The 14,156-nt window shown below is 45.4% G+C and overlaps 1 protein-coding gene across 2 annotated transcripts in view; it reads left to right on the top strand.

Annotated features, from left to right (window-relative positions):
- The first annotated feature begins 415 nt into the window (after nt 1–415).
- The window catches only part of DAW1 (dynein assembly factor with WD repeats 1), a 33,855-nt gene continuing 20,114 nt past the window's right edge, over nt 416–14,156 (top strand). For both annotated transcript variants that reach the window (XM_048865156.2, XM_048865155.2), the window contains exons 1-4: nt 416–620; nt 2,742–2,814; nt 6,906–7,050; nt 13,385–13,443. In XM_048865156.2, the coding sequence (XP_048721113.2) occupies nt 581–620; nt 2,742–2,814; nt 6,906–7,050; nt 13,385–13,443 (317 nt within the window). In that variant the 5' untranslated portion in view covers nt 416–580. The remainder of the gene's footprint in view (nt 621–2,741; nt 2,815–6,905; nt 7,051–13,384; nt 13,444–14,156) is intronic.

Here is a 14,156-nt window from a genome sequence, read left to right as displayed (position 1 = left end):
TTGGTGCAGAAAGCCAGACTAAAAGCTGGGCAGAAAATGCCCTTAAAGGTCTGCCTAAAACCCCGGAGCATTAACGCTACAGGAGCCATGGCGCTGGCGGCGGGGCGGCGCGTTGGGACCGTTTGTGTCCTAGGAGGAAAAGCTGCGGGGAGTCCGGGGTGACGCGGGGCGGCTGAGCAGCTCCTCGGGCTGGAGGACAACTCCGGGCTCGGCCTGGGAGGTGACACGGTGCGATGGGGAGGCAGGGATCAGCTGCCGCCTGAGGGCGTAAGCACCGTAAGGGCGGCTGGGGCTGGAGCCCCGCCCCCGGCGCTCCTGTGGGGCAGAGCGCGGCCCTCACCCCGCTGCTCCCCAGGCCCCGCCCCCTCCCCGATGTGTGCGTGCCCCGCGCGCAGCCCAGCGTCCCGGGCACAACCGCACTTTAACGTCCCCTGGCGCGGATCGGGGCTGGGAGGTGCCGCCCTAGTCTGGTCCCCAAAGCACTCGCCACCCCGCCGCGCCTGCGCACTGCGGGTGATTCTGTTTGGCTGGTTTCTGTGGTAACGAAGCCGGCGCTTGGGCTTCGGCGTGCGGGAAGACGATGAAGCTGAAGCGACTCCTGCTGCGATATTACCCGCCGGGTGCGGAGCGGGGCGGAGGGCACAGGGTGCTATGAGGAGCAGAGCTTCAGGCTGGGGGGAGGGTAGAGAGGGGCGACTGTGGGGAAGAGCCCCAGGATGGGGGGTGGAGAGTCCCAGGATGGGGGGGGGTGGATGCAGAGAGGGGCTGACTTGGGGGAAGAGCCCCAGGATGTGGATGCAAAGAAGGGCTGACTTGGGGGGGGGGAAGAACCCCAGGATGGGGGGAGGGTAGAGAGGGGTGACTGTGGGGAAGAGCTCCAGAATGGGGGGGGGTGAAGAGCCCAAGGATTGGGGGGGTGGATGCAGAGAGGGGCTGACTTGGGGGAGGGTAGAGAGGGGCTGATGGGGGGGAAGAGCCCCAGGATGTGGATGCAGAGAGGGGCTGACTTAGGGGGCAAGAGCCCCAGGATGGGGGGAGGGTAGAGAGGGGCTGACAGGGGGAAGAGCCCCAGATGGGCGGGGGGTGGATGCAGAGAGGGGCTGATGGGGGGAGGACAGAGAGGGGTGGTGGGGGAGAAGAGCCCCAGGATAGGGGAGGAGGGAAAGAGGGGTTACTGGGGGGAAGAGCCCCAGGATGGGGAGCAGGAGAGTAGAGAGGGGCTGATGGGGTTGGGTAGGTGGGAACAGAGGAAGGGCTCAGTGTTGTTGGGATGGGAGGAGGAGGAGGAGGAAGCAGATGCGAGAAGGAGTCAGGAATGAATGGGTAGCAGAGGAGGAGCACAGGACTGTGGTAGGGCTGTCCCGCTCCAGGCTGCCTTCACAGTACTTCTCAGAAACCTTTGTACTTATCATCTCTCCTGCTATGAAGATGGTTTAGCTATTCCCTCTACCTTTTATCCGAATCTCCTGAGCAATCATTTCTGTGCCTGTTCATAGGACTGTTATGTATCATTTGTATTGCTGTAGCACTGGGACCCTTAGTCATGGACTAGAACCCCACTGTACATACGAAACAAAAGATGGTCCCTGGTCCTAAGAGCTTAGCCTATCCTGCGTACCCTGACTCTCAGCAGCTTTGCTGTGACCATCTATTGCAAAATGTCTGAAGGGGAAAATCTTCTCAGTGCTGTTTGTTTTTTGCTTTTGCAATTAAAAATATTTGCATTTCTGCAAATTTTCATAATGTGTGGTTTTGGATATGTTTTCCCCCTTCCCTAAATATTTCCAATGATTGCATAACAATCCTGAAGAGATTTATTACCTTAGCTGCAGGAGGTTTTGAGTCATAACATAACTAAAGGGATGTTATGGACTAAATACAAACCCCTGTTAATTCTGGTGTAAATATACCAGTATTAACTGGGGTTTATACCACTGAGCCCAGTGGAATTACACCTGTGTCAAACTGTTGTGAAAGAAGAACCAGGCCCCAGGGAAACAGCTGCAAAGTAAATGTAAACCTATTGTAGGAAATTCAAGAATTACAAATTTTTGTATGTATTATCAAATGTAGTCATGACAGAAGCATTGAGGTAATATACGGTTTACTGTAGGAAACAATCTTGCCAGGAATTTGACAATAGTATAAAGTTTGGTCTCAGTCTGTTTAGGAGCCTTCTTTCCTTTCTTTTTCTGGGATCAGGTTTTTCTGATAAATAGTTAAAAGTGAAAAATTGAGATGAGAGGAGGCTCAGAATGTCAGGAAAGGACAAATCCTTCTGCCAAATTAAACATTTGTTCGCAAACCTTGCAAAATGCACAAGTAGATAAAAATTCATGTAGAATAGTCCTTCCTGCTGAATGCTAGACAGCAACAGAATGCTCTAAATATCTTCTTTAAACAGGAAGTAATGTGGCCAAACATCTTAATTCTAAAGTTCAAAATACATCTTTTAAAAGTGCCAGAGCCTACCCAGACCTGGATATGCAATTTTATATGCAGTTCTTTATGCAGATTTTTGCAAATAGAGGATTTAACATAGCAGATGCACTCTGCCAATCCCAAAGAAAGAAATGCTGTCATCCTGATTCTGATTTTGATAAGAGTGGTGTAAAGCAGGAGTATCTCTGCTTGAAGTCAATGTGGTTATACCAATGTAAATGTCAGATAGTGTGCACCCCAAAAAAAGCCAGCTGCCATGATGAACATCTAATTTAGAATTTTTTGTTGTTTCTTCAAAGGCATTATTTTGGAATATGTTCAAGATGGTGAATTGAAGACCAAATCCATAGATTTACTTGATCTCAGTCCTGGGTAAGTATTATATTATTTTAGGTTTCAGAGTAACAGCCGTGTTAGTCTGTATTCGCAAAAAGAAAAGGAGTACTTGTGGCACCTTAGAGACTAACCAATTTATTTGAGCATAAGCTTTCGTGAGCTACAGCTCCCTTCATCGGATGCATACTGTGGAAAGTGTAGAAGATCTTTTATACACACAAAGCATGAAAAAATACCTCCCCCCACCCCACTCTCCTGCTGACAATAGCCCATCCAAAGTGACTACTCTCCTCACAATGTGCACAACAATCAAGGTGGGCCATCTCCAGCACAAATCCAGGGCCCAACAAGAACGCATGGGGGGGGGCGTTCCTCAGACGTTCTTGCTAAACCCTGGATCCGCGCAGGAAATGGCCCACCCCGACCATCACACACATTGCAAGGAGAGTGGTCACCCCAGACAAGCTATCACCAGCAGGAGAGTGGGTCTGTGTGTGTGTGTGTGAGGGGTGAGAAAACCCGGACCTGTGCTGGAAATGGCCCAACCTGACCACCATACACATTGTAAGGAGAAAAGGAGTACTTGTGGCACTTTAGAGACTAACCAATTTATTAAATTAAAAAAATACCCCCCCCCCCCACATGCACAGACCCACTCTGCTGCTGGTGATAGCTTGTCTGGGGTGACCACTCTCCTTGCAATGTGTGTGATGGTCGGGAAGGGCCATTTCCGGCGCGGATCCAGGGTTTAGCAAGAACGTCTGAGGAACCCCCTCCCCCCCCCAGGCATTCTTGTTGGGTCCTGGATTTGTGCTGGAGATGGCCCACCTTGATTGTCGTGCACATTGTGAGGAGAGTGGTCACTTTGGATGGGCTATTGCCAGCAGGAGAGTGGGGTGGGGGGAGGTATTTTTTCATGCTTTGTGTGTATAAAAGATCTTCTACACTTTCCACAATATGCATCCGATGAAGTGAGCTGTAGCTCACGAAAGCTTATGCTCAAATAAATTGGTTAGTCTCTAAGGTGCCACAAGTACTCCTTTTCTTTTTATATTATTTTAGACAGCAGAAGTATACCTTATTTTACAGGACAACTTAATAGTAGGTTATGTACAACTCTGTTCAGTTGTAAATGTGATTTGGGACAAACTTTTTCTCTCATGGGTTAACTTTTGTTCTCTCAATATTTCTGATAATTTGAGGGCATTAAGAAATCCTACATTCTGACTGATCATTCTGCCGTTGCAATTCTTAGCGCAGTGTCAGGAGGTGGAGGTGGGAATTCTTTTGTTTAAAGACCTGTCACATCAAGGCACATCCACAAATTGTGTTTACTAACCAGCAAAAATGCAGAATTTTCTGGTGGCACAAATTGTAATGTTGTAATTAATAATATTTAGCACTTCTTTACAGTAGCACCTTTTATCTTCAGAATGTTTCCCATCAATGGGCCTGATTCTGCTCTCAGTTATGCTGATTGAAATCAGCTGTACTGAAGACATTTGAATTACACTTTTATAAATGAGTTCAGATTCAGTCTCTCTAATTAATTAATCCTCACAACAATACTGTGATATAGGTAAGTAAAATACTATTAATAATCCCCATTTATCCAGAAGGGTAAACTGAGTGCTTGCTCCTGTTGAAGTTAAAAGGAGTTTAGCCAGTGGCAGTGGGTCCTATGGAAGAAAGGCGTATGGCCTGATTTTCAGAAGTGCTGAGCACCCGCAACTCCCACAGAGGTCAGTAGGAGCTGTCAGTGCTCAGCACCTCTGAAAATAGGGCCATTGCTATGACTACAAAGGAAGTCTGTTTCATGGCCAAGTTTAGAATGAAGGCGGAGGGCTCTTGGGTAACACAGGGAACATGGATATCCTTATCAGAGGCCAAATGGAACCTAACTACAGGTAGACAGATCATCAGGAGCCTGTAGCTCTGGTTCTCAAAGGATGGAAGACACCAGCCTGAAGATCTGTCTCTTCTGTGAAGAATGTGACACATTCACCACAGTGATCAATTAAAAGAACATACTAGTCTGGCAAGGTATCAGTCTGCATTAGACTTCACGCTGAGAGAATTCTACTGGATGCTACTGTGAGGAGGTAGAAAGGTGCTCCACAAACCCATGCACAAGGGGCTATTCACTGTTCTGGTTGGTAGTTTTGCCCACTGATCTTCAGTTGATTTGTGCAATCTGTGGTTGAGTGCTAGCACCTCTGTGTGCCATTGAGTCCTATAGAGAAGATAATCAGCCTTCATGCAGATTTCAGAAATTTTCTCTCCCATCTGTTTCAGTTGCTTCATGTGTCTCAGATCATTGTTAAATCTGGTGGCTGCCAGGCACAAGAAATAATGTATTATGAGAGCCAAGGGCCATATTACACTACTGATGGTAGCTGCCAGTGAACTAATTGAAATCTGCTGACTCTATCTGGAAGTGGTACAGAGACAGAAGTCAGATATGCCCCAGCACCAGTAAGGAGGACACCAAAATCCACAAAACTCATTAGATTTAGTCCACACAGAAATAAGACGGGTCTAGTGTTGATATTGGTAGAATAGTGTCTCAACTGAAACGCATGAATTGATGGGTAGGATGGCCTGCACATTCATAATTTTCACTCCAAATTCAAAGATAAGGCTGAGTGTATGACTGAACCTCTGGGAACTTTTCTCAATACTCTGGATAAAATCCAACAAGTCACATTGCTTACAGAAAGATATAGATGTCTCATCTGAGCCAACATCAGCATACACATTGAAAGGACAGTAGTCTTAGAAGAACCCAGCTGCAAAATCTCCTGTAGAACCTGATGGTTTATTTACCAACAGAAGTTAAGCCTACCCAGTAAGACTGCCCACGGACATATGGATTACTTACAGCAGTAAGAGCTGCAGAATTAGGCCTTAGATTTGGGAAAACATGTAAAAATAGTTACATTTTATAAACATGATTTCTGTTTGTGAACTCTAGTTTTTTGTTCATCTTGTTGCCCCTTTTTGACCTGAGTGACTAGTCAATGTTTGGGGCCTTGTAGGTTACTCCAGATGAGAGAAGAAATTGATGATGGAGTCTGGTATTTTCTTTGATACAATCTTGTTTATTTACAAAGAACGTACAAAGTCCTTCTCCGAACACAGGAGGAACCAAACCCTAAAGTTGTTCTTAGTGTCCAGGCCCAAGCTTCCTTCAGCCACCACCACCAAACCGGAATCTCTCCAGGCTTCTCCCAGGGCCTCAATGTGCTTAGAGACTGCTGCTTGGCATTTCTTACTCTCAGAGGTGGTTTACAGTTTTGTGGGGCCCTGGGACAGAGCAAAGTCGGGGCCCCTTCCTACCCCTTTTGCCTGCAGCCTCCCGCATTCCTCTAATACTTCTGCTGAGGAAATGGGGTTGGGGTGCGGGGGCTTGCCCCACTCTGCCCACCTGGCGCTCCAATTGGCCAAGGCTCCTGGGCATGGGCCCCATTGGCTCAGTGGCTAATCCGCCACTGCTCGCTCTTCCTCTGAATCTCTCAGTTTCTTGTTGCACCCCAGCTAGTCTCTTCCACAGCGACCCGTGAATACGAAAACAATACCCAGTGGAAGCCTCCACCCACATAGTACTAGTTTCTGGGCAGACTCCATGACTTTATTTTAGGTGTAGCCCTTTAGCTGTCTCTTAAATGAAGGGCACATTCATACCCATCAGTTTCAATGAGGATTTAATTCAGCCCATAACAAGGTTTAATACTGTTCACAACAATGTTGTTGCTGTTAGTTGGGCTTTTTATCTATCAAGGGGTTCTAGCTTCGATTTAAGACTAACTTCGTGTTAAAGGTTGAAAGTGTCATTTGGGTATTGGCTGTATTACACCCTCTGTGGAATCCTTTGAAAAGTGAAGGGTCTCTGCAAAACTACAGTTTTAAAAAGTCAAATATAATTTTTTTTCTGAAAGGTAAAAAAGATATTAGAAACCAGTAAAACATATTTAAAAGTATTTATATTTTGGCTTTGCTTAAACTTATTCAGAATAAAATAGCAGTGTAGCATCTGGCTGATTATTTTCTCACTCTCTGTAAGTAAATAATGTGTTTACCATAACTGTTTGTCAGTGGATGATGCATGTTTTTTCCATGCACTCTAGTACAGATGTAGGCACTTTAGTAGAAGAAATCCGAAAAGCAGAACCTCTCATCACAGCTTCGCGCAAAGAGCAGGTCATACATTTAATACTAAGGTTACAAGAGAAGCTTGGACAACAAGAGGACCACAAATTCTACCTTTTTAAGGTACGAGGCATGTTGAAAATAATTTCTGGGTGTTTTCTGATCGCAGTTACACTGTCATAAATCCAGAATAGCTGTGCGTCAGCATTAGTGTGAGACCATGTCTACTCTGCCGCCTCTACAAGAGCATAGTTAATGCACCGTAGCTATGTTGCTGTAACCCGGTGGTGTAGGTGTAGACTTAGTAATGGAAGGGGATTTTCTGTCGCTGTAGTGATGGGTGGCAGCTACCTGACAGAAACATTCTTCTGTTGGTCTAGCTGTATTAATGCCTGAGGTTTGACTGGTGTAGCTATGGTACTCGGAGGTGTGGACTAAGCTATGTCATCTTAAGCTTTAAATGTAGACCAGGTGTAATTGGATCAACTGAGAACAGAATTTGGCCCTAAAGAATTCTCTGCCCTGCTCCATAACTTTTGCATTGCTCTGGCAGCGCAAACAGGACTGAATCTGGATCTGGCTTCCCTGCTGTGGGTTCTTACAAATGATCTCAAAATTGTGATTAGCCTGTTAACTTTCCCATTAATAATTAATTTTTAATAATACCAGTATCTCCCAGCCCTAGCAAAAATGTTATCTGTGCAGAAATCCTAAGGCTAGACAGTAAACAGTTCTTAAGCTGGTCTTTCAGCCAGGTCTATTGTGAGGTATAAGAATTATGGTTGCTAAGGCATAGGTCTGCTGTAGAAATTTAGTTTCTACATCTCTCATTTTCCTCACCTCCACTTGGTCTTTCTTCTGAGTATTTGGAATTAGTAGTTTATTATTTCGATTTTTTTTTTGTATTGAATAACTTGTCACCTTTTAAATACAAAAAGTTAGAACAACTAACTTTTGTGCTTTTGCTACATACAGCATCTTGCTAAATTTGCTTTAAATAACCCAATGTTTTCCACAAGTCACAAGAAGAGGAGTGATTTAGCTGTACTTTGTTGTAAATGAGTCAGTAATAGAATTTACTTCCCAAATGTTACATTTTTTCATTTGCAATAGGCTATTGTTGTGTCTTCATCATATCAGCAGATGGCACTGTGCAACTACAAAAAGACGTTGGTCAATCATATTCTAGAGAGACAATGTTGGGTCTGAAGAAGAGCTATGTGGAGCTTGAAAGCTTGTCTCTTTCAACAATAGAAGTTGGTTCAATAAAAGTTATTACCTTACACACTTTGTCTTTCTAGTATATGACACAAATATCCACAGAAAGAATGAATTTCGTCTTTGCTGGGGACAGATAGTAATTGCTAAATAAGGGAAATACAAGAGCCAGGCAAATCTGATCAGCATTGGCTCATTTCCCATCCCTGTCTTCTTTGTTATTTCCTATAATTGTGATCATGACTTTGTGTTAGACAACCAGCAGAGCAGCATGCTACTGTAGCAACTGGTTAGGCATTTGAGATTGTTTGATGGCTGCACTGTTCTGGAGATTTATCGTGTGGACTGCTGTAGCCTAAATTACAGTACTGAAACACACATTCCCTGATATCACTTTAGAGTCTGGCATTCTGCACAGGCAACTCTCATTGACTTCAGATGGGTTCTGCAGATGGAGCAGTTATGTCTCTGGGCCTTTTACAAAAAGGGTGTTGGTACTGGGAAAAATGTTAGGATCTGAACTTGAACATAAATCTATCTAGCATCCTCTCTCTGTTGCTAATTATCAGATACATTTATGCTCTCACAAAGAGTTTATTTCTCACGACCAGTAGTGCCTGTATGGGGCCTTAAAAAAGCTTGAGATCAAATCTCCATATATTTCCATAATTATTTATGCTAATGTACATATATTTATATGCTGGCGGGTGTTTGAAAAAAACAACAACAAATTATTGTAATTTCCACATCTTCATGGCCCATTTCCACTGCAGCAACTGTATGGACAGCTCCCTCTACTTTACTTTCCCTGAAGGGCAAAATCTCTCTAACTGGTAAATAGCCTCTCTCTCCCCCCTTGAGCTGTTCCACAACTATTTCTCCTCCATTTCTGTCAGTTGCTCCTCTAAGATCTTTGAGCCCCCTTTATTTTCCGCATCCCTCTGTCTTCTCTGTTCTGTGACAATATTCTGGCCAATCTTACACTGCTTCCATTTTTGCCCCTTTTTATCTCTGCCTCTCCATTTTCTCTCCTTAGCTGTTAGCAGTCAATTCTCTGCCCACAATTTACTAATCTTTTCTACATTGATTCTCTTGGAGGCTCTCCCTTCTTCAGATGGCCCATTCATTCCCTACAAGTGTCTATGCCATGTGTAAGCAGCGTAATAGTCCTGCTGTTGTGGGGAACTTTCCTTGCTTCTGCATTACCCCGGTGAAGTGGGCTAGCGAAAGGATCTGAGTCCTTGTCCCACTTCCTTTACCCAGAGGCCTCCCTGCCCTTGAGGACTCCCCTTCCACTCTCCTGTCTGGCAAAGTCCTCATAACCCCAACAAGGCTGGGCCCAGGATTCCTGGGGGGCTCGACCCCCAACTCTGCTGTGGTCACCTAGGACAGGGGCTAGTGTGTCCCCACTCCGGGGTACTCTCTCTGCACTGGGCACTTCTCTGACCCACTGCCCATTACACACAAGTTAAAGCAAATGCAAGTTATTTAATCAATAATTAATTTAAAAAAGAATAAGGAAAAATGGGAAAGGTTAAAGGAAACACATCACCCCGCTCTGTGGCAGGGAACATCACAAACGTCTCTGGAATGTCAGGGCAGTTCACAGTCTGTTCCTTGTAAGTCTCAGGCCTTCTTCTCAGGCCCTGGCTTTGCTGCAGGGATGCTGTGGGTTGGACACTTGCTCTGGTGGTGGCCACACACTCTCAGGCTCTAAGTGGTAGGACCCTTCTTCACAGTGGCCCCCCCACCCTGTTGGGGTTACGATCCAAGCCTGGCCCGCAGAACCTCTTGGCTGAGGCGTCTCCCTGTGCTGGGCCCACTGCCCAGGGCCCCCCTCGCTCTCCCCAGCTGCTCACCGCACCCAGCTCTGGACCGCTCCAGCCCCAGCTGCACCACTCTGTCTCTGCACTGCTGCTGCTGCTCTGCCTCCAGCTCCCTGGGCTGCTTCTTTGGCCCCTCTGGCTCTGGTTGCTGCAGCTCTGCTCCCAGGACAGGTCTGCTCTGCAGGCTGCTTCTGTGACTCTGCTCCCAGCACTGACCTGCTTCCTGGGCTGCTTTTCTGTCCCCTCTGGCTCTGGTGGCTGCAGCTCTCCTCCCAGGGCAAATCTGCTCTCTCTGGGCTGTGCCTCTGGCTTTGGGGCTGCAGCTCTGCTCCCAGGACAGGGTCTGCTCTCTCTGGGCTGCTTTTCTGGTTCCCCTGCATCTGGCATAGTTCTGCTCCCCAGCTCAGCTTGAGCCCCTGCTTTCTCCTTAGCTCGGCCCCACTTGGTCTGACCCAGGCAAATCCAGCTCACACGGAGGACGGGACCTCCCTGGCCTCCTGACTCCCTGATTAGCCTGCCTGCCCTATCATTCAGGCTGACCTGGAGCATTGGCCTCTCCCCATTGTTCCTGGGGGCTGTCAGTCTCAGGGTCCTGATTCCCCATCAACCCTTCCCCCTTTTAGTACTGGGAGCTAGCAACTAAAACACCCCCACTGAATGTTAGTAAGGGGGCAACAGTCCCCTTACACATGGAAGGGGTGAGAGGGAATCTGAAAACCAGCAGAGAGAAAGAGACTAGAGGCAACTGGGAGGACAAGCTATTAAAAAAACAAAGAAACCTATGGCTGGCTGTTGAGATAGAGGAGTTAGACAGATTCATAGGAAGCCAGAGATAACAGCAGGAAGCTGGAGGCTCTGCCTTTATGCCAGAGGTTAAGTAGCATTGCTTATTACCCATTTCTCCTCCTTGGTCCTGCAGTGATGTTCTAATTGCTGCATTCCTGACATCCCTTCGTTTCAATGTCAACAAATGGTGTGATTTTCACAAGTACGGTTATGTGTAGGGCACTACCTATTTCACGGTCCATTTTGATCAATTTCATGGTTTTAGGATTTTAAAAATCATAAATTTCATGATTTCAGCTATTTAAATCTGAATTTCACAGTGTTGTAATTTTAGGGGTCCTGGCCCATAAAGGAATTGGGGGTTGCAAGGTTATTGTAGGGGTGTGTGTGTGTGGGGGGGGTTGCAGTACTGCTACCCTTACTTTTGGGCAGCTGGAGAGTGGAGAGTCTCCAGCAGCAGCTCTGCAGAAGTAAGGGTGGCAATACCGTACCATCCACCCTTACTTCTATGCTGCTGCCTGCAGAGCTGGGCCCTCAGTCAACAGCTGTCACTCTCCAGTCGCCCAGCACTGAAGTAGTGCAGAAGTAAGGGTGAATGGTATAGTATTGCCACCCTTACTTCTGTGCTGCTGCTGGCGGGTGACTGCCTTAAGAGCTGGGCACCCGGCTAACAGCCACCGCTCTTCAGCCACCCAGATGCGATGGCAGCACAGAAGTAAGGGTGGTAATACTGCAACCCCCTTAAAATAACCTTCTGACCCCTCTGCAACTCCCTTTTGGGTCAGGACCCCCAGTATGAGAAATGCTGGTCTCCCCTGTGAAATCTGTATAGTATAGGGTAAAAGCACACAAAAGACCTGAGAGGCCAGATTTCATAGTCGGTGATGCATTTTTCATGGCTGTGAATTTGGTAGGGTCCTAGTTATGTTGTCATTATATAATAGGATCAAGCAGAAGCTGGCTTGTAAAGGATAAAAGTTTTATTGAAAGGCAAGTCATGTATAAAAACAGCCAGAGAAATACAGAAAGTTGTTGGCAATGTAACTAATTTATTCTTAAATATAATGGCAAATTGATTTTAATTTGGTATTATTAATAATTAGGGCTCTACCAAATTCGTGGCCATGAAAAATGCATCATGGAATGTGAAATCTGGTCTTTTGTGTGCTTTTATCATATACTATACAGATTTCATGGGTGAGACCAGCCTTTCTCAAACTGGGGGTCCTGAACCGAAAGGGAGTTGTACGGGAGGGGGTCACAAGGTTATTTTAGGGGGATTGCGGGATTGCCATTCTTACTCCTGTGCTGCCTTCAGAGCTGGGTGGCCAGAGAGTAGTGGCTGCTGACTAAGTGCCCCGCTCTGCAGGCAGCAGCGCAGAAGTAAGGAGGGCAATACTATACCATGCCATCCTTACTTCTGTGCTGTTGCTGGCAGTGGCTCTGCCTTCAGAGCTGCGCTCCCGGCCAGCAGCTGCCTCTCTCCAGGTGCTCAGGTCTGGAGGCAGCACTGCTGCCAGAAGCAGTGCAGAAGTAATGGTAGCAGTTCCGCAACCTCCTCTACAATAATCTTACGATCCCCTCACAACTCCTTATTGGGTCAGGACCCCACAATTACCACACTGTGAAATTTCAGAATTAAAGAGCTGAAATCATGAAATATATGATTTTTAAAATCCTATGACCGTGAAATTGATCAAATGGACCGTAAATTTGGTAGGGCCCTATTAATAATTATTACTTATTTAATAAATCTTTGCATATAGTGCCATAGGTATGTCTGACAGTTTATAGAAAGAATAAAGACAAATGGTCTCTGACCAAAAGATCTTAACAACGTGTGTTTGAAAACAGTTGGTTCCTGGATCTAAATGATCCAGGCAGTGGTATATTTGAAATCTCCTCTCTGAATTTCATCTTGACGAGTTTCTCCATTTTTACGTCTGCTTTTTAGAGATTCCACCAGTGTATTTCAAATCAGCAATGATAAGGCTTTTATTGTGGTGAACTTTTGGGTGTGGAACTCTGACATTGCCTCTCTCTCTCCCCATTTTTTTAAAACAACATCTTATACTTGTTGAAAGCATCTCACAATGTAAAAGTTAAAATTATTTCTTGCAAGTGGATGGAGTGGTTTGTAGTATATGGCTTAACAGCAAACACTGAAGAGCAGTTGTTGGAGCACCTTCCAAGAAAGCCCTCACTCATGGTCCATAAGGGCCCATTTATTTCCCCCACCCCTCCTGCAACTCTTAGGGTTCCTTCTCTGTTCTCAGAGAAGGCAGCAGAGAATGAAATTCAGAGAGAGGACAGCTCATTCAGGCCTTATAAACACTGAGGATCTACTTCAGTCACAGCCATTTGTGGCCAGGCAATCAGTAGCATAGCTGCACCACTGCAATTCCTAGTGAAGACAGAAATTTTCTGCATGAATTCTACAGTGGTAATTGCTCACACATGCTTTCTTCTGGCTGGGGGTTAATGTATTGCTGTCATAACTGCTCAGTTAGCATGACTAAAATGGGAAGAAAATATTGAGAAGAGTAGATATTAAGCTAGTTCAAAAACTCCTAGTAATTTGATTTTTATTTGAAAATGCACCAAATCTTAATTTTCCTGTATTTCAGGTGCTAAGGGCACATATATTGCCACTGACCAATGTAGCATTTAACAAATCTGGTTCCTGGTAAGTTTTCATTTTTAAATTCAAAATGCATAATTACTAATGGAAAAAGATTTTTAATGTGGAAATTAAATAGTGAATTTCAGTGCTCCTATCTATCCTGCACAAAAATCCCTTTGTGTTATGATTGTATCTACGCAGATTTAAGCACTTCCCATATCTGGATTTCAGGCTTCTAAGGAAAAACCAAGGGGGCTGCAAAAAATGGTGGATGTGATTCAATTGATGGCACTCTCCCCTCTCGCATATGTTGATGATAGCTGCTGTATTCCAGCAGGATCAGCAGAAAGAAACACACATTATAGTAAAAACAACGAGGAGTCCTTATGGTACCTTAGAGACTAACAAATTTATTTGGGCATAAGCTTTCGTGGGCTAAAACCCACTTCATCAGATGCAAGGAGTGGAAAATACAGTAGGGAGGTATAAATACACAGCTTATGAAAAGATGTGAGTTGCCTTACCAAGTGGGGAGTCAGTGCTAACGAGCCAATTCAATTAAGGTGGAAGTGGGCTATTCTCAACAATGGGGTGAGGCTTCAATATAAGTGGAGTGCAAGTCCATTGAAATACGTTTAAACACTTTGGGACTTTCACTGTAAGTGAAGTTGAGCTGTAATTGACTTAATTGTTAGTTTATTAGACTAACTATTTTTTCTCTGTAATCTCTTCTAAAGGAGAGCCTAGTTTTTTTAGTAGGAGAGAATGCATTGAGC

Source organism: Caretta caretta, chromosome 9 (assembly GCF_965140235.1).
Source record: "Caretta caretta isolate rCarCar2 chromosome 9, rCarCar1.hap1, whole genome shotgun sequence".
In the NCBI taxonomy this organism is placed as follows: domain Eukaryota; kingdom Metazoa; phylum Chordata; order Testudines; family Cheloniidae; genus Caretta; species Caretta caretta.
This window is presented reverse-complemented; position numbering and strand designations above follow the sequence as displayed.